Here is a 20,941-nt window from a genome sequence, read left to right as displayed (position 1 = left end):
ATCATGCACTGGATGCCCCCCTGCTGGGTGCTCTGTTGCGAGCAGAGAAGGGGGTGTGGCACCGGTGCACCCCTCGGGATCCTGCGGTCATCCCTGCTCGTCGGCGGCCCTTAGAAGCGGCCGTGTACACGCACAGCGTGGCATTATGCAGGCCCCGTGTTCTACAGGCCGTTACGGAACCGCCCTATAATGGGATAAAAATAACCGTGTTTATATAGGATTACGAGACGATCATCTTCCACGGGACGAGTTTCCAGGATGGAAGGGGTCGAGGTCGAGGAGAGGCAGGAAGGGTAGAATTTTCGTCGAGCCGGTTCCTCTTCTCCATTGTCTGCGCCACGTCGAGCAGTCGCGGCTAATAGATATGTGATAGGGAGACGTGCCGTCGTCTTGGGTACGAGATCGCTGCTACGTTTGTATTTATACGCTGATCAATTTGTGCGCTGTCGCGTGTGATACGCCATTGTTGAATGCGTCTAGAGGCTAGACACGCGGTTCGGTAATATATCCGGTTTACCTGTTTAGGAATACGATAGATTATTTGAAGTTCTTTCTTGGTCTTTTTGTTGTTTGTTTGACGGGGAAAACGTGCGACGTTGAAATCCTTTGTATTGTGAAAAGTTCTTTGACGAGATATTAAGTATGATACGTTCTTTGAACTTCATACTATGGTCATTAATTATTTGCCAATGTAAATGATGTATTTTGTACGTGGTATTTACTTTTCAATTTAGTTTCTATGGAATTTGTCTAGAGTATCTTTTGTATGGAGAAATATGTAAACAATATAAAATGGAAACAAAGCTTTTTCTGTTTGAAAAAGGAGATTTTGTAATGGAGGTACACGTTTTGAGAGTAAAGTTGTCGATCTTCGCTTTCTTAAATGGAACTATATATTTTCATTTAGTCAGACGTGTAGCTTAAATCCATAGATTTGATATACTGCTCTTCGTATGATATAAAATTGATGATTTATAACAAATCAAATTTGCATAATAAAAAGGTGCATATTCTATAAATCGTTCCCTATGCAAACACCCTATGAAAGGGTTAAAACGAGGCCAAAAAAAGCCATATGTAAAGTTAACCTCTCGCGCCTCCATCAGCCAATCAATCAACCCCCTCCCCGATTCCCATCGTTGCTCACGAGAGGGAAGGAAAGGTTACAGCGTGTGTTTGCCACGATACTAACGAGACAGGAAGCTCTGTCTCGGAACCATGTCCGTCGATATTAACAATCAAGCTATATTTGATTACAGTCTTGCTAATTGCGCGTCGCCGTTCATTGTTCTCTTCTCCCTCGTCTTCTCTCTTTCTCACCCCTATCGGACGATCAATCGCCCACTATGCTCCCTCCAGTTGGTTTTAGGTTCAAACGTGACAAAGCTGGACAAAGAGCAAGCGCGACAGGAACGTCTCTGTCGTGCGTAGGAATGATGCGCCCGGGTTAGCTGATAAAGACAGAGAACTCACCCCTGCCGGAACGTTATTAAATTATTCTAGCGTAACAGTAGATCTACCCGCAGATATAAATTGACACTGACAATGCCGATTTCGCCGGCAACAGGACACGCGATTCGGGAACCACGAGCCGCGGTTAAATACGCGAGCGCCAGTTCACCTCCGCAACGGGGTTAAATTCCTGTTATTAATGGATTTGTTTGCGGTGCCTGCCCCGACGGTCAATATTTATTTATCCGGGCGAATGTTAGCGTTGCGACAAGTCCTGGCCAGTTCGGTGTCCAACAGAGGGAACGAGAAAAGACCGGAGATCGAAGAGGATAGGCCACGACCTGCGGCAGCGGGGAGGGCGGGGTGGTCGGAGTTTGCGGGTCACGTAAAACAGCAAGATCGTAAATAAATGGCCGGCGTATTTATTCGGGGGAAAAAACAAATTTATGCACCGGTTGAAAAAACGCGGCGATGGTAAGAAGCAGGAAGAACGTCTCTGATTTCCTGAACCCTTTTTTATTAAGGTTCCACGTTGACTGTGAACCGGTGACCCCACGACGTCCAACAGGAAACGAACGCCGAGTGTTCACCTTTTAAGGGTTGCCTTTTAATGGGATCCGATGAAACTCCGCAGGCTGTTTGTTGGGCATTTTTTCCGTTAGTTTTGCTTTCTTTCTTTCTTTATCGGTTTGCATTAAGGTTCGCGTAACGTGGGATTGGGATTATGTAAATGTAATGCAATTTGGCGCAGACGTTTTGGTAGCTTTGCGTATACTGATGAGAAGAATCAGAGTTGTATCATAAAAATCAATGGCTTCGTATGTATGTTCTTTTTAATACAAGAATCTAACCGTGTTTTTATCCTGCCGTTATACGAGACTCTCCGAAGCCAAACTAATCGATTTCACTTTTTATTCATTTCTTCATTTCATTACATAAGTGTTCTATTTTTCCAACTTCGTGTGTATTAAAAATACTTTAAACAATCTTAAAATTGATCAAGATACGTACTAGCAATTTTGTAACCATAAAACGATTCTATCGAATCAGCATGTTTTAATACTGGTTTCATTAGTATATATATATATATATAAATGTTACAACAAATACGATTACATATACGAATATCTTTCGAAGCCACGGTACAACGATCATCCGATATATCGATACATCGATCCATTCAACACATTAACCCCACCATAACGACTCCGCCCAAAAATCGTAAACCACAGACTTCCCAGGCAAGTCCTTCTCTTCTCAAATACCCTTCCCAAAAACCTTCCAAAAACCTCTTCGTCCCTTCCAATGTTTCCATAAACCTCATACGAGACAACAAAGTTACTCGTAGCAGCGGCGTCGATGCGTTTCTCTCGACAGCTCGCGCGGCACTCTGAAGCGGTGTTCACGAGCTAACCATCGAGAGCTCCAGCATCCGTGCTCCCACCAGCGTGGCAGCTCGAACACAGCGAGTTCAGCTCGTCTCCGCCGCTACTGCCACCACCACCAGACACGTCTCCACCACCACCAGGGTCGACGGCGTCTCCACCACCACACGGCGACCGAGCAGCAGCGGCGCTCAAGAGCCGAAGGGCCCCGAGGTTTCTGCGCTCGGAGTCAGTTGGCCGACATGAGCCGCGCGCGTTGGGGCTCTCGGTGTTTGTTCGCTCGTTAAGGGTGGCAACGCGACCGGTGGCGTGCACCACTGTCCCGTGAGATGTCCGCGGATCAGCAAAACTACGCGACTCGCGATCCATTCCAATCGAATAACACGTTTGAAAACACGTTCGTCGAAAGTGACGGCGGCAGATAGTTTCTCGAATTGTAAAAAGAATCGAATCAAGGGTAAAAAAAAAAAAAAAAAAAATCGAAATAGTGTAAAAGAGATTGAATCGTGAGAAGGGTGAAGGACCGAGTTTTACGTAAACGCCGGGTCAGCTTCAGGTGAACCTGAACCAGTGTCAGTGCAGTGGGCTTCTCGAGTGTGGATAAACGAGAAAGAGTGGTTTTCGGAAACATTGAACCGTGTGTTGCTCGTTGGGGTGCAAGGTGGATTTCCTTAGAGAAAGCTGTTAATTCTGGGATTCCAACAGTTACAAGTGAGTTTCTTTTAGATTACGTAGAACGTATCTAGGTGGGGTTTAATTAAAATTGAACGAGGTACGTGGAAATTGGACGAGTATCCTCGAGGAGGTCGTCGAAGAATTTTAACGAGCGACTTGCCGGTTCGAGTACCCTTCCGCTTCTTTCGATATTTTCTATTTGATCGACAAGAACTTTTATATATTTCTGGTTTCTTTTTTCTTTTTCTCTTTTTCTAAACGGGTATTTCTTTTAATATATTGAAATGTAGTCACGGTCGAGCGAGCGTCTCGAAAAGCTCCTACGAAATTAGGAGGCGGTCGCTTATCTGGCAAGGCGAACTCCCGCTGGGCCACGGCTTAAAGGTCCCCTGGAAAAACTATTTAAAAAGCCGCGGCATCCAGTGAAACTGTGTTTTCCCTGCTCTTACGCTTCGCTTGCCTCGCAGCAGTCTCTGGTTATTGCTATTCAAATTAAGTCACCGTGGCCCGCGAATAAAACGATTCCCATGTGCCTGTTTATCCGAGTTGAGCGTTCTCGGTATTCGGAATTGGAAAAATTCCGCGAAAGTGCTCGGGCCACACGAACGATTTACTTGTTGCTTGCAGCAAGTTTTATCGTCCGCGAACTCGTGATTGGAAAAATTGCTCGAATCGAAGGCGGCGTATGGCTTGACAAGTGTAGATTCCAAATCGTGTTGGAAACAAATGGAGACTTGTTGCAGTGGTTTTGAGTATTTGTTAGAATAGAAATCATTTTTGTAGTTATTGAATGGATGAATAGTTTATGTAGTAGGATTCATTGATTTCCTCATTGATACTTTCCACTGACTATGATTTTTTCGTTCATATAACGGGAATTTCGAGTCAGATAAGGATTCGTCAATCGACAAAAATTCATTTTTTAATTACAAACGATCGTGTTTTTCCTATTTATTCTAGTTTCTTCGATTAGTTGCTACTTTATTTATTGAATCACTGTATTATAAAGATTTATGTAATACAATTATTTTGCTTAATTAGATGTATTCGCGATTGAAACTAATATTTTGTGCTACATCGTAGTCCGATAAACGGAATTTTACTCTATTTCTATCGCATGGCAAATTTTTCACCCAACTATTGATCAAATAATTAACAAATTATCATTCGATTTAAGATTTCATACGTTTCAAGACAATTGCATTTCAGGAAACCGTTCTTTGACGCTTACGGCTGATATAAACGTCAAAACCTAAAAACAATCTCCAAAATTCGCATTTTCACCACCATACAATTACTCAATCGTAAATCTACCGAACGATCCAAAATGAACCAACAACCTTTAAAGTTTCGCTAAAAACGCCGTGCGTAAGCAGTTTCTGTCATCGCAGCACGCGATCCCAGACACATAACGTCTGAATCTTAACGTTCGACCGGCGGACTCCATAAATTCTATGAAATGGGGAACCGCTAAGTTTACGAAATACGCATGTCGAATAAAGCTGCCAGCTCCCCGGGGAACAAGCGTGTACGGAGGATGCTTCGGTTTGGAAAAATACCCGAAAGGAAGCGGGTACTCGCCGGTGGTCGCGAACGAACGACTCTCGACCTCCGGCGGATAGCATAATCGTAAAGTGGCTGTCCATATGCGGCATCGAACCAAGATTCACAAACATTCGGCTCCACTTACCAGAATTACGTGGCCCGAATCGGCGTCGTTCGCTATAGAAACCGGGAGCAGTATGTTTTCACGGATTTACGCGAAACGCGTGCAAAGAGGGAAACGAGTTTCCTCGTAAATACACGAAATATGCAGAGGGTCTCAGCAGTTTCTTAGCTTTCCTCCTTAAAACGGTCGTGTTCAGGCTTTTCGACTTGTAGATAGGGTAAGGTTGAGAATGTGTTTGGTTAAAACGCGAGGGTGTTCGAGTTCATTGATCACCGTTGAGAGACAGAGGTTAATTCATGGAATTATCTTCGTAAATAAAACATATAATATTGGAGCCATTCATTCACGTGCAGAAAAGAAAATAATGAATGCGGATGAATAAAAGTGCAGCTCGAAACAAGGTTATTTCTGTAATCCTCTGTGATATACATTTTTTAATTGATAAAAATTTTGGTTCGTTTATTTGTCCATTTAGATTAAACGACTTCAATTTTTGGATTAAACCTTCCAATTATCAGTAGAAATTTTTTTAAAAAATGCAACTTTTAGTAGAAAATTGTAGAAACCTTTTTAGTAGAGCTTTTCATAGAAATGTACATAGTACTTTTAGTAGAAATTTTATCCTTGAACGATTAACCTTTAACTATACACGTTTGTAATTTTGCTAGTACCATAGACGTACTCTTTAATTAGAGAATGATCTTATCTGTTAAATGACATGTTATACAAATTCTAGAATATAACGTACCATTTTAAACTTCACAAAATTGTAATAGCAAGATAAAAATTCCGGCTCTCGCCTACCCTAAAAGATTAAACACGCAAAGTTGTGTAGTGACCAAATGCATTCCATCATCCCTAACATGTTTATCTTTTCCACCCAACTGCTTCCCACCACCTCCATAAACTATCCTCCATGCGCAGCACCCATAAACAGCGAGAATCTCCAACAGAATATCACGAAAGCCCAAGAATCTGCTGCTATTGCCCATTTCGCGGTCGTAGACGAAGAATGATCGATAATTCACGGTCACAGGCAAATCGACCTGTTCTATCTATTCGTGAATAGTGGCACGACTGTCAACCGCGTGCGATCCCTTTCGTATTTTGTCTAGTCGAGTTCCTCGTTGGGAGTAGAGGGACGACGGAATTGCTGCGATTTCCACGACCTCGGATCGATAAACGCTTGAAATTGCGGAACGTTCGACGGCGTTGTTTGCGACGGCCTGTTAACCTTCCGATCGAACTGACGCCCGATCATAGACGCCGCTAACGAGGATCTATCGCGAGAGACGCGACTACAATAATCGGCCTTCGATTTTGCACACTCTGTCTCCCTCTCTCCCATCGTTCGCTCATGCGTGCACTGTGAATGCAATTAATTAATAAGCCGCGTATCTCTCTCGTCGGGCCGCCATTGATAGCGGGCATTAATCGTCGCCGCGATACCGCTGCAATAATTACGCCTTTGTCTCTTTTCACGAGAACGATGTCCGCGGAAATGATTCCCCCGAGTCCCTGACTTGTTTTGCACGGAAAAAGTTCGCTTTCTGGGAGGCATTTCTTTAACAAGATTCTGCATTGAATGAATGTTCGTTGGTAATGGAACGTTCGTGTGTTCTGTGTCAGTGGATCGAGTGGTTGCCGTCTTTGTCAATGGGATTTTGTAAGAATGTTACGATCAACTAAAGCTTTCTTTGGGACCATATTAAAACCATATTTCTTGGGATCATATTAAAATATAGGTTTAGAATATTTGATTTTAGTTACAGGGTTTTTTACATTTTACATATTTTATGAACAACGTCTTCCAAAAAAGAAAGGTATCTAATGAGATACAAATACGAAGAGAAAGCGAGGAGAACAGCAGAGTTAAATTTCTAACAACTTCTACGTTTTCTTACAGTTCTTGGTTATCAATAATACCTGCGGGAAAACTTTTTTCTACATTCCCTTGAAATCCCCGATTCCTAGACTTCTAGATTCTACTTATCAACAAACAAACGGAAAATGGATCTTTTTCGATATTTCCCTCAATTCTTATCTCGCGTCGTATCGACCGTACAAACACCTCCACCTTCAACCCTCCAACACTTCCTGAACTATAACCCAAATATAAAACACGTCAAATAGAAAAAGACTACGTTTTACTTTTTTCCAAATTGAACCATCAAGTAACGGTTCTCACAAGCAGGTCTGAGCCTAATGCTCGAAAATGGCCGCCGCCCACGCGAGTAACTTCACCTCCCGCCGCTCTTTAACTCTCTAAAATTCTCCTGCGACGTGAAACTGCTCTCGCAACGAGCAAAACAGCTCGAAATCGCGGCGATATCGCGCGCTCGACTCGCGAATTCCATCGACGCGACTCGTCGACGATGAAAGAAGTCGGCGGAAGCGGCGAGACGAAAGCGAACAGCACGAGAAAACTGAAAAGCGTTGACGGGAACATTCAAAGGGGCGCGTGTCGCGTTCACGGGAACGAGACGACGCAGCAGAAATAAGAGGATCCATTGGCACCGCTCGCGGGTCCCCGCTCGACTTTCTTTATTTTCCGGTCGGACAGGCTGAAAAAGAGAAGGAAGAGAGAGTTTCAGCAGAGTCTTTCTTTATCCAGCCACGCTTCGCCGGAGATCATTACGCGGGCAGGAGCTTCGCGCAGAACGGTTGGTCGTTAATAATGTCTGTCAAAGTCAAATAACAGGTCCCATTCCTACCGATTCGTGGCGTTTAGTCAGCGTAATCTCATGCTCCGCGTAATCTCATGCTCCGGGTAATCGAGGTTTTTTCAATTTTTCTCTCCCCTCTCGCAGGACGTTTATTATCTGGCGGAATGAGTTCATGTGGCGCTCGAACGTTCCGCGTTATCCAATCGCCAATTGACGTTTTCATACGGAAAGTTTCTTTGATATTGAAAATTCCGTTTGACGTCGGCTCGATAAGAAAAGGGTTGAGTAAGTCGTAACGCGATAAGCCACAGAGCCTAGACGCAAGTGAAAGATCGTAGATTGTCGGCGAATAATCTAGAGTCGATAGTCCCGATTCTCGCGCCGCTTTTTCGTGCTAAGGATCGTTAATCTTCAACGAACGTTTTTTGCATCCATGTTATGAGCTCGCGTGTTCGATCTGCGCACGAGCTTCGTGAGTATCCCGTAATTATCGAACGGTGCCGTTTTTGCATGGATATCGGTAGAGATTTCCATGATTACCCGCGGGTAATCGAGAATCGTCGAGGTAAGTCGACGCAACTCCGCTGTAAATTATATGCATATACCGTATTCGACTCGCGGGAAACTTGTACCGCAACGGAGTGCGCACATAATCGATAACATTGATGATAATGTGTATCTAAATTTTCTGTACTTGTCCACATTAACAATAGTATTGATAGCGTATAAATCTCTTAACAATGTCTTTTGTATCTCTAAATCGCGATTGAATCTTCGCCTTAATCTCCATTCCCTTCTTAAAGGAGCTATTTCCTACAAGTGTCAGACAGCTGAACCTGATGCGAATGCGTCAGTTGAGCATCATTTAAAAATACGCTTCTTCGATGTATCATTATATCTACAAGCGTTTTGCACACTGATAGAATATCTCTCTATGCGAATACCATATGCAATCGAATCAGACGTCTCACGCTGATGAGTATATTACAGATATTTCTGCACAATCATACTTTTATAGTCCAATTAAACATATGGAATCTAAACAGAGACTTGTTTCATCTATCGAATATTATAATGACCGCCTTATTTTAAACATTTTATACTTATACATTATCATGCATATTCTCGATAACTCTATGCTTCTACGTTTTTAGTAGACACATAAGAATCCTCTAGATCCCAAAGATCCATCGATAAACTCGCAGCTTTCTCGCGATATAACGCGATACCTGTCATTAATAATCATTATTCCTCTGGTACTTTAACAAACTGAAACCGAAAGAATCCTCCCAAGGCAAGAAACGTCGAAGAAAAACATCGGTGGTTACTATGGACAGGAGGCAGGAAACGAGAGGCACGTGATGGGAGTGCGTAAAGCCGGTCGAAGGCGCGTTTCGTTCCCCTAGCCCGTTTTCCGTCGCGAGGCCATTAAAAACTCGCCGATGCGGCCTGTTATCTCGGTCGACGGATCGATTTTCGGTATCACGGTCTCGATCGGCTCGCAGGAAACAACGTTGCGCCTTGCAGGAGGCTGAACCGGAGCCCACCTGGCACGCGTTGCCCCTCCATCTGCGTTCTCACGGGCTTCGTCCTTCTTTTCTACCTGCCTCCTGTTCGAAACCTCGGCGTGCACGCGTGCGTGCGCGGCAAACACCATGTTCACGCTTCGACGAATTTCTACAGTGATTCTGGGTTGGTGGGTTACGAACGACCGATGAAGATGAAGGACCCCGGGAATTTTCTTGTTAGGTTATAGAGACTTCCTGAGGTCTGAGGGACGTCGAACATAATGGATACAAATCGAATCGAACAGAGATTCGCAGGATAAGGAGATACAAGGTTAGATAAGGGAGGCCGCGAGGGTCGAATTTGTGGCTAATAATGCGGAAACCCGACGCCTGGAAAAGCTAACGCGTCGATAAAGAGATATGGGAAGACACGATTATGGGGAGGGATGGTTTGGTGAATGGGAGAGAGGTAAGAACGGAGGGTGGATTTGTTAAATCGTATTCTCTTGGGTTTTTTCGTCGCTTCGATTATGATTTTATTTTTATGGTATAACGATAGATGCAGTGTAAATTTTTGATTCGTAATTACAGATGCATCGTTTATGAGACATTCTATGTCTTGGTTTGTGTACATCAATTCTTTGATGTCGGTTACTGTAAGATAGAAATTTCATATAGAAATAAACTTTGAGATAGAAACTTTTTTTTTCTTGTTAATATAACGTTGTTCGTATATTACGAAACTTCAAAATATTCAATTTAAACGATGCTTAAACAAACCTCTGAACAAACAAACGAGTCTATCGATGTCGAAATCTAGCGAAACAAGATAAAGGAAAGCAAATTGGGCGGGTGTCAGGCAGGATAGTAGAACGAGGCGAACAAGAGATAGAAAAAGAGACAAACGCTGCGAGACATTCATCACGAAACGTCCCAAAAGTACATGTGTGTATACGTGCCGTGTGTACGCTTGGTATGCATGGCGGCGAACGATCGACACGCGAGATTAGAGGGAAAGCGTATCGTGGAAACGAGTTTCTTCTGGCGCTAGGTCCACCACGTCAAGATCGCGCGACAGATACGACTAGTCGGGGAAAACGTGCTCGAAGGAAAAAAGCCAGTCTGCATCCTGAATTTTCCCTAGTCTGGCACTGTATATTGTGTTTCGTGTATTCATGGAAAAACGTCAAATAATTCCGCGACTCGAATCATGGCATAGAAGACGAACGTTTGATCCTCTGGACGCTCAACTCGATGGCGTCGTTGACTAACGCACACGTGGCTCACTCGATGTATTTTCAGCGACACGCGGCATCCAGTCGCTCTTATTCGCGCAACGCAGCGGCGCCGCTTTAACGAAGCGATCAAAGAAGTTACCAAGGTGTGCATCGAATTTAGACTTTGAAAATAGAGAAACTAGAATGGTCTACTTAATAGCTTGTATTACCGACGATATCGATTTTTTTTTTTGGATTTCAGCAATACTTAAATTCAGATGATTCAGATTTGGTCCTTTGCTATTTAGTGTTCTGAGCTCGTAATACCAATTGCAAAAGGCAATGAACAGATGCGATGAGAGTATTATCGTTTATTCTCGTCAAATCTCATCAAATCTTTCTCCTTGCGGTAAAATTGGATTTCATCAATAAAATCGCTACCTGTTTCACGAGAATTACAACATAAACCACCAATTTGGTGGAATTTAACCGAGCACTATTGTATACAAAATCATAGGAAAGTACAGGTTTTCCGCGAACAAAAAGATTCTCTTGATTTTTCACGGAAATCCTACAAGTCATCTTTCGTGTTACAATTTCACCAGAGAAGTCACGGTTGAAGCCGGGTTTTCTCGAGCTCCCGTGAAATTTCGTCGTTTTCCCTTGACAATTTTAAAAGGCTCAAAGTCACGGGTTAAACCCTCTTCGTGCCACTTTGACGTGGCTGTTTCAACCTCGTTCCTTTCACCGCCGTGTCACCGTAGGAAAGGAACAAACACTCGTACGAGGGTTCCAGGCTTCCTTTCGACGCTACGGAAAATGGATAGATCAAGGATCGTAATGGACGACGTTACAAGCTCGCAGCGGTGGCCACGAAGCACTGAATACCCATAAATCGACCGCGCAGGCCACGTCCCAACGAATTGAATCCTCGTTCTCGTAGGTAGCCGCAAATTTGTACACATTGCGTCGAGGTTTCGTCGTCATCCTCCGTTAGCCACCCTGTATACCACAAAAACTTCCTGTACCTTTCAAAGACACGAAGGAGGAATGACAAAAGAGGACATAACCTTGGTCGTATGAAAGCTTGTATCTTCGAGATCGGTTCAGATCTTAGGAAGATAGGACACGCGGTCGTATTGTGGTTACGCGTGCAAATTTACCGCGTGTAGGCACGCATCTGGCTTGAGGATCGTCTACACTTACGGACAATTGTTCGCAGACACGTAGACAGTACGCAGAAAGTCTATAGATAATGTGGCATACAGTAGAAATCTAAAGGTAGTTCGTATAAAGAAGAGGAAAATTGGTATAAATGAAAAAATCTTGAGATCAAATTTTTGAGAAGTTTGAGAAATCTGTGTGATGTATTAAACTTCTTCTATGCATGAAACTTAGTTTGGGAAACTTTAATACAATTAAACTTTAGTAGACAAATTTGTACGAATTCACGAAGCTTAGGACATTTATAATAAAGTCCTTTGAATATAAATTACAAATATTACCTACTTTTGGAGAATGATATTTTTAGAAAATAATGTACTTATAGGTACTTGTCCGACTATTGAATAATCATCGGTGCTTCACTGAAATGAAACAGAAGAAATAGTGTCTGTAACTGTCCCCGGACAAGTATATATGAACAACTGTCTGTAAGTCTAAACGAGTCTTTAACTAACGGACCCACAGCTAGTCAGAAGAACTATATCTCCAAGGATCTTCATTCGAAGACTATCTACGTGGAAGATGAGCAGAAGTGAACGAGATCGAGGAGCATAGAGAGGAAATATTCTAGGCGCGCTGTATAAAGATGCTCCGCAAACCCACATCCCTTCCTCTGCAGGGGGGTTGACATGTTTATTTCGCTTCGTAATCTTCTCGGATTACGTTTTGGCCACGGAACAGGGCGAAGAGGGGCGGGAAAGAGAGACGTTTGTCGAAGAGAGGGTGGAGAATAAAAAGAAAGGGAACCGAGGAAAAAAGGATAGCCAGGGGCGGAGGCACGATGCGCATACCTGGCGTCACACGTGTGCCTCTCGAGAAGAGGCCTCTTGAAATCCTGTACACAAAACGGGCCCTTAAACGCAGTGACTCCAATCGACTCGTGGTACGTTCGTGTTACGCACACTGTGCTACCTCTACGTAGAACAAGATTCACTGATGCTATAGTTGAATCGGGAAGATGTCATAATTTTATCGATTCAATAGCAGCAAATTAATTTGTCGAAGAATGTATAAGTATAATGTATATGTATATGTATAATCGAATGTAATAAGTTGCGGAATATTTTGAGAAAAATGAACAATTTATTTGTTGCACAATTAATTTTTATTGGATTTCAATCTTCGTGGATAAATTAGTTCTATTTATTATTATGTAATAATACATTTTTTCCTGTTGCAGGCTTCCAAAACTTTTCTGAAATAAAAATAAAAATTGAATGAAACGAATTTGGTTTTGGTAGCTTTTGAATGACCCCGTCATTTGTCTGTGGGGATTAAATAATTAAGTAATCAATTGTATGTAGATAGAATGGGAATAAACTCAGATTTGCAACACATCCGAGTCGTGTACCGAATAATTTCCTTTTCTTCAACGACTATTACGGATTAGTTCCAAACACCACAATGAGAGATAATAGTGGAAATGCGCTTGCATGTTTACACAGGAAAGAAGCTGTTCCGTGTGAAATTTACGACTCCCCAGGATCGCGTGTTGTGAGCGCAGAATGATCTAGAGATGGATACACGTGGGCAAGAAAATTGGTCAAGGGATGATTTAGTGAGAAATGTCTTTTTTATGGCGCTTTGAGATTCGCCGGGAAGATACCAGGATGAAAAGTACGGTAGATCGATCTTTGTGTACGTTTAGTCTGTAGCAGGAACTTTATCATCTTAATACATACTCTTCTTTATTCTTCAAAAAGAATCCTCCATAAATTATCATTTTTTATACTTACTATTTTATTGTTGTCATTTTTTTTAAATTCCTCGTAAATCATTTTGCTTGACAAACACTTGTTTTGGAAAAGGTACAACTATCTGTATATCGTATCTCACAATATACATATGTATCTAAATCAAAATGTCATTTAATGGATGGAACTCTTCAGAAAAATAAATGTGGCTAATTAGTTTAGGCGGATATTTTAAAAATATTTTTGTGTAATCTAGCTTCTTGAACTACATAAAGAAAAAATTAATATCATTTCATGATCAATGTAACGGTGTTCTTTGCCAGAAAGGAACGCAGATTACAAGAAGCCACCTTTGATTAAGCCATTCGACTCAATCTTTTGGGTTTCTCCGTCTTCATTCACGGAATACTCCATACAATATAGATATATCGCAGGCTAATTTCTCCAACCACCCAGTGTATACTCAATCCCTTGCGGGGGAAAGCCTGGAGAACACGATCAAGTTCGTAGCTGCGAAACGCAAAATTCGTGACACGTTACGTAAATGCATGCAAATTTATTACAACCAGAGGCGCATGCGTGCGTCGCAATTTACAACGCTGTAAGATAAAATGCGTAATATCCCTGGGTATTAGAAATGTTACGGCGAGCTATAGAACGCTTCGAGATTACACGGCGGAGAGAAGACGAGATCGGCCGGGAAGTTTCTAAATAACACGATGCACGGTTTTCACGATAAGTCGAAAGAAAGAGAGAAGCAGGAGGAGAGACAATGTCGTAATTGCCTGCTGTTTCACGAAACCCCTGCGATCTTCGAGGGGGTTGTAGCTTCTTTCAAGAGCGTCTATCGATCCGTGTCGACCCTGACACGCAAACATACAGCTACGATGCTGACGAATAACGGAATACAATGGAAGTATCGTCGAAATATCAGAAAGCATCGACATTGATTTGTAGAAGATCCTTCTTTGTAGAAGAATAGGAAAGTTCGCCGGAGCAAATATGTATAGATATTGATTTCACGTTTGCTGGATGAAAGCTATAAGCACTGTCATATTCTATCATTAAACATTTTAAACATTAACATTTATTAAACATTTTATTTATACGTATGACTTGTTCCAACGTCAATGATTTTATGCCAGAAGATAATTAATTCTATAGGTAGGGTATTCCATATCCGAGCCAGTTTTTGGCTGTTGTAAGCTTTTAAGAAAATTGGAAAACTTCCGAACTGCCTATACCAAAGATAAACATTGATTTTTAAACACGAAGATAATAGAATTTTGCTCTGATCGTGTCAATTTACTCGGAAAGAATGAATTATTCTTTCACCAAAATGAAAATAGCCTGTTATATAAATCTAACAACATCGATAACTTCACATATTTTCAGTATCACATACATCCAACCCAACAATACATCCCATATATCACTTTTCTCCCCAACGGTACAAGAAAACCACATTTCCCAACTACTTTCGCTGCCATCGAGCTAGCAACCCTAATAGAATCCGTCCTCCCCAGAGGACCAGCGAAATTTCGCGCGCTCTCGCGAGACGCGAACAATCAATAACGAATTCTCGATTGGAAGTCTCTCGCGAAAAAACATCCAGCTATTTCTTCGTGCCTCGTGCATAAAGGATTCCCCGGTATATTGGTGAGCGCGTAAGCACGCGTGGATCGTTTCTCGTTCCTCGGGGGCCCGCTTCTGTTCCGTAGCCGAGGTGGAATAGAAACATCGAAGGGAGGCGGCTTCGCAAACCGGTAGCCGCTGAATACTCCGGGGAATCCAGCCCCGTTGATTCCCCCCTACCTGTTGTCACGCGATACTCAGGTTGCCCTTCGAAGCTTTAAACCGCTTTTCAGTCGCGGTCTCTCATCTCTCAGCGTATAACATCTCTCTGAACCTCGCTGATCCAGAGCGAGAGAAACCAAGAAGAAGAAGAAGAAAAGGGACAATGGGGAAAGAGAAAGCGAAAAAGCAAAAGAAGAGGAAGATGAAGAGGAAATGGACAACACGAGAAGCGCGCACGATGCGTCGGTTTCGAAACAGACGGACAGATTGTGCCGCTTGTAAAGTGGCGAGGAAGACCCCTGGAAAACAGGTCTCATGAAAAGAAAAGACCTTTCGTAGAGCAGCGAAGCGGGTGAATAGCACTCGAGTTTCTCGCGTTTATCCCCGACTAGCGCGCGCCAGGGTGAGAGAGCCAGGCATTCGTGGCAATTGCAGTGTGAAATGCCATGTGTTCATCCGCGCGCGGCACCACGACGTCTGCTCGGTGTCGAGTGTTTTAAGCCTTTGAGTGGTAATACCGGGCACGTTTATAAATTGAGTCCTCGTCCTGGAGGATTAGACCCCGACATCTCTCTCTCTCTTTCTCTCTCTTTCTATTCTCGTCGATGGGAAATCTGTGTAGGGACGTCCGATACGCTCGCATAATGCGCGTTCCACGGCCTCTCTACTCGTCCTGTGGATTATTCCGCGTCATGAATCTTCGAGACCATCCTCCCCCCGTGTCTACCTTCCCTAACACGCGGTCTCGTCCCTGTAGCTCCTGTGTTCCTCGCGTGGTTTCATCGACTTTCCACTGGATAACGGCCTGACTATCGATTCGAAGTGATTTCATCATCGTGATCCACGCTCGTCCCTGTTAACTCCGCTTGCGTTTCAATTAGAGAGATATCGTACCACGCGTCGACACGGAATTTTGATGTGTCAGAGACTGGTTCTGCGGTGTCGTCGTGGAATTATCATTTCACTCCCTTAAACCGCGATTCAACCGATCTTTGATCTAATTTTACCCTGTCGGAGGCTGCAAGGAATTTCTTAAAGGATGGTGAAATTCATCAAAGATAATTACTTCGAGCGCTGACAGAGCACGTGCACACGAAACCACTTTCGATCTCGAAGGAAATAGTTTGCGCCGCCTACAAGCGCGAGTTCGCGAGGCTAACAAAGGACCCACGAAGGACGACATTGACAAACGATCCTCCTGTCGCGTTTCAATCCGCCGATAGGAGCTCTTACAAGTCTACCAGCGTTTTCTGTTTCTCCCTCTCCCTCTCTCTCTCTTTCTTTTTCTCTCTCTTTCTCTAGCGCGCGTTTGTTCCCATGAATTTCCTTCGAGTCTTGTCCAACGAAATACGAGCTCGCGAAACTAGTTCCCCGCGAGTACACACCGAACTGTTCCAAGCAAATACGTTCGTCGTGTGTGTAGCGCTTTATCGCTGCTCGTAAAGTTTCATCTGGACTTTAATTAAACCCGGGAACCTCTCTCGATACTAGTCAGACGCCGATATTTTGCATAGAATGAGCCTGTATAACCGGAGCAATCGAATCTTGATTCTCTGCCTTCCTCTAGGAATTCCTTTCTTTTTTCATTCTTCTATCATGCGACAGAGGAAAAGCTTGATTACCTGAAAAATAAAATTCCTCCGCTTATATTTACACGGTTGATTAATTTTTTCTATAACTGTTTTCTATATTTATCAAGTAATCGAAGAATCTTATTAATCCAGAGAAGCGAGCTACCCTCTTCGAGCTTCCAATTATCCTCAGGACGAAACGAATTTTTCGCGTCTGGCGATCCATTTCCACTAGACGGATCGCCGTTAATAATTAACGATCCCCGGTTATCGGACTGGATTGGCCACGAAGAACCGGCGCGAGGTTGATTCGAGGGAAACGAAACGAAGGGAGCGAGAAAGGGGGTGGAATTACCAGTCTACCTCTCTCTCTCTCTTTCTCTCTTTCTCTGCCTCTCTAGGTTCGAACGAAGGCACCACGAGGAAATTTCGCGTGCGGGAAAGTGCGCGGTACCGGTGGAATATTTAAATGGCAAGGGTTGCCAGCCGGCACCTAAGTGGCACTCTCACCACTCCTAACCGTCTTTTACGTTTTCCGGTGGAAACAACGGAACGAGCAAGCGAACCCAAGAGAAACGTTCAATCCGCGTCCCAGCGTCGATGTCGCTTCCGCCCTCCATCGCGTGCCACCAAGAAGTTTCCATTTTTTTTCTTTTTTTGAAAAAAGGCCGCTGCTGGCTTATATTTTCGATGAAAATGCACCCTTCCAAGCGGCAACCATAGGTCGAACGGGGTTCCTATAGAAACTGTTAACTTTTTTCTGAAACCTTTTTCTATTTTCTTTCTATTTTTTGTTTTCACATTTCAAGAGTGGATATGTATTTTAAGATACTTGAAAATATAAGGTTGAATATACGAGGACGCGGTTGGAGGAACGTTATATCGATGGATTTCGAGTCGAGAGGGATCAAGAGTTCACTTTTACCTCTAGAAATGAAATATCTTTTAATGTGGAATTTAATCTGGATTTTTCACTGCATTTTCAAGTCTCTGAACGACATTATTGAAGAATAATATGGAAAAGAAATATATATATATATGTATAGTACCAATTGACAGTATATAAAGAAGTCGTATTCAAAGTATATCTGATTATCTGGAAACATACAAGTTTCCGCTGGCTACTCAAAATAACAAGTCTTTAGTCGATTTTACGGTGAATTTGTGTAAATGTAAGTTGAAGAGCGTGCACGAGACCCCAGAAGTCGCTTTCTATACATTCTTCGTATATACATATGTATCTCTGAAAAACTTACTGGTTCATTTATCTTAATTAATCATGACTGACGAACTACGATGTATACCCAGGCTAGTTCATGCAACGTTAATCTATTCCCTCGTATACGCCGGTGCACGCTTCTAAAACATTCCGTAGAAACGGATAATAGCTGCACGCTGCTTTATTCATTCACTTGGAAACAATTGCATTAGTCTCGTCAAGTAGATATATCACGATGCTGTTTCTCTGTTAACTACAAAGAATACTCTTCGTACATATTCAACCTTAGACACGCCATATTACAACGCATACGTTCACTTACCAGTTTCAATCTGTGATAAAGATAGAACTATAGTAGAGTCATTTATATTTGAATTGCATTTCTTGGAATAAAATTTTAATGGATATCTTCCTATAATTCAATATGATTTTAAAATTATAGAAAGAGAAATCTTTACGCTGCAACCTATAATTTAGCATCTTATATATTTACTACTTCTGATTCAAAGTTTTCTTTCGTAAGAACAAAGAATCGTAACTCGTGGAAAGAATCAATGAATCCTAGTTATATCCATGAACAATTTGCCCATCAATGAGTTCGAGTAAGCGAACTTCAACTATATTATCATCTTCGACGTTTGAAAATCCTACAGCTTTTAATTTTAATCGGATTACTCATTTTTCGATTTCAGGTGCAGTCCACAACCACCAAGAGGTTTCACGGTGAAAGTGCATCGCCACCATTTCCTTTAATTCAATTTAATTCGACGTAAGATGAACGAATGACCGACGAACGACGGTGACGTACGCGATGAGGCCGAAATCGTGTTCCCTGTTCCTGTTGTTCTGCGTGCTGTTGCCGGGACTGGTGCGCCCCTTCACATCCGGCGAAGGTGAGCAAACTTCCATCCCACAGTCTCTCATGACGACAAAATATAGTCGTCAGAGAGGGAACAGAGACTCTCCAGTTAGAATCTCGCTGTCTATCGATTCAAGAACCCGACTGCGACAGTCGATGACTGAAGTGATCGAGTGCACTTCGTACGAGTTCTTTCACCACGGAAACGGGAAACGAATGCTCACGGCCCCGTAGATCGTTCGATAAGCTGGGAAACGGGCGGACTTGTTCTGAGAAACAGCCGCCATTTTGTTATTTTCTGTTCATTTCACGGGGGCAATTAATTCGGAGATAAAGAGTTACTAATGTCCATCGTAAAATTCTGCATAAACTCCTCGGACCTTTAAAATCATACAATGCACTTGATATTTCAATTTTCCAGAAATTTACTTTAGAGATTCTGATTTGTTTATTTGTATTATTGATATCGTTTGTTTAGGTTCTGAGATTGTTTATTTCCATTCTTGATCTTAGCTCTTCGTAGTCGAATTGTAGTCGGCAATGTATGTCATGCCATTTCTTTTACTTTCAGTCGCTTCTTTTTATCCTTTCGTACCAACATTTAATTTAATAAAAATGTTACAACGTAGGCAATATCATTATTTTAGGTTTATAATATTTGTTCCAACGTATCGTCCACTGATTCGTTTCTTTCTCCGATGATAAAGCACTGTATTTTAAAATAGCTTGAAAACAGAAAAGCTAACATGCAAGAGCATAATAATCGAATAAAACGACCGTGTCCAACAACTAATGTGTGTTAATCCCCTAAATTCCTTGAACAAGCCTCCAAAAAAAAAACTTCCAATAATCCATCATTTTCCTACGATCGCTCAAGATTCGATTTCCAATCCCCACAGCGAAGCTTTATTGTTCCCCGATCCTGATCCAAGGGTACGTCAGTAATCAAGGTTCGACGCTCACGAGGGAGGAAGCCGAACACGGACATGCTTTTTGCGATTCCCTAGCCGAGAAAGAACCTGGTCGTGTTCTATGTGCACGGGGCTAGTCACGAGCACGGTCTTTGGCTTGGGAAAGGGAAAGGGTGAACGGAGAGGGGCCCAGGCAGATCTAATTATACGGCAAGTCAGCGTCGTTGATTAGTGGTGGGCATAACCGGCCGGTTACGTTACACCAGCCGTTTTCGATGATGGATTACGATCCCCTGGAGCTAGTTTTAAAGCGACTTTACGCGAAGAGGGGGGCTTTTGGTCTTTCTGGGTTTCTTCGCGCACTCGCGAGACCACGTGGCCGACTAATTAGCGTCCCCGACATCCACCGGCCTCGTCATCGCGGCACATAGGGATGATGAATGGCACACGGCGAGCAAAAAAATAAACAGAAAAAAAAAATGAAAGAATCGTTACACATAACGATAGAAAGTTCACGGATTTATACGCCTTAACTGCGCGCATCTCGAAGCGAGAATCACGAAATCGAAAATTTATTCCTTCGAGTATGCAGTAGAAGAATTATTGCGTTCTTTAAACCTTCTTTCGAGGAAATTGCGTCGGTGTTTCGTATGTCGTATTTCAAATTAACACATTGGCAATAGTACGCGTTATGCCTCAACAATTTCTGATAAAAAGAATTGTAAATGGGGTTATGAATAACATGCGGTTTATGAGAAAGGTCATCGTATCTGCTTAACGTTATTGTGTTATAGAATTGGTTGAAAAGAGATAGCGGTTATCGTGTGTGAGAAAATAGAGACCCGTTTAACTACAATATATGGATAATTGGAATTAGAGTGAGGAGATAGAAATGTACAGATATGTGCAATTGTGTTTCTGTGAGACCCATCGTTTTAACTTTTCGACACGTTAAACTAATCAATTCTAGCCCCCACTAATTTTCCGATTTCAACACTACAGAGTCTGACTGACATTTAAAGTTTTTAAAAACAATACTTTAATCAAGTTCACGCGACTCAATTATTAATGCGTTAACGAACATACCAGTGGAA

At 42.6% G+C, this 20,941-nt stretch overlaps 1 protein-coding gene across 5 annotated transcripts in view; it reads left to right on the top strand.

Moving 5' to 3' along the window:
- Positions 1-3,035: 3,035 nt before the first annotated feature.
- LOC139987005 (netrin receptor UNC5C) overlaps positions 3,036-20,941 on the top strand; it is a 44,810-nt gene continuing 26,904 nt past the window's right edge. For 2 of the 5 annotated variants that reach the window (XM_072002829.1, XM_072002826.1), the window contains exons 1-2: positions 3,036-3,548; positions 18,770-18,970. In XM_072002829.1, coding sequence (XP_071858930.1) covers positions 18,889-18,970 — 82 coding nt within the window. In that variant the 5' untranslated portion in view covers positions 3,036-3,548; positions 18,770-18,888. Of the gene's footprint in view, positions 3,549-6,824; positions 6,848-18,769; positions 18,971-20,941 lie in introns of those variants that run through there. The other 3 variants (XM_072002831.1, XM_072002830.1, XM_072002827.1) reach the window with 3 other exon arrangements.

Source organism: Bombus fervidus, chromosome 4, assembly GCF_041682495.2.
Source record: "Bombus fervidus isolate BK054 chromosome 4, iyBomFerv1, whole genome shotgun sequence".
Classification (NCBI taxonomy): domain Eukaryota; kingdom Metazoa; phylum Arthropoda; class Insecta; order Hymenoptera; family Apidae; genus Bombus; species Bombus fervidus.
The sequence above is the reverse complement of the archived record's forward strand: the minus strand, read 5'-3'. Positions and strand labels throughout refer to the sequence as shown.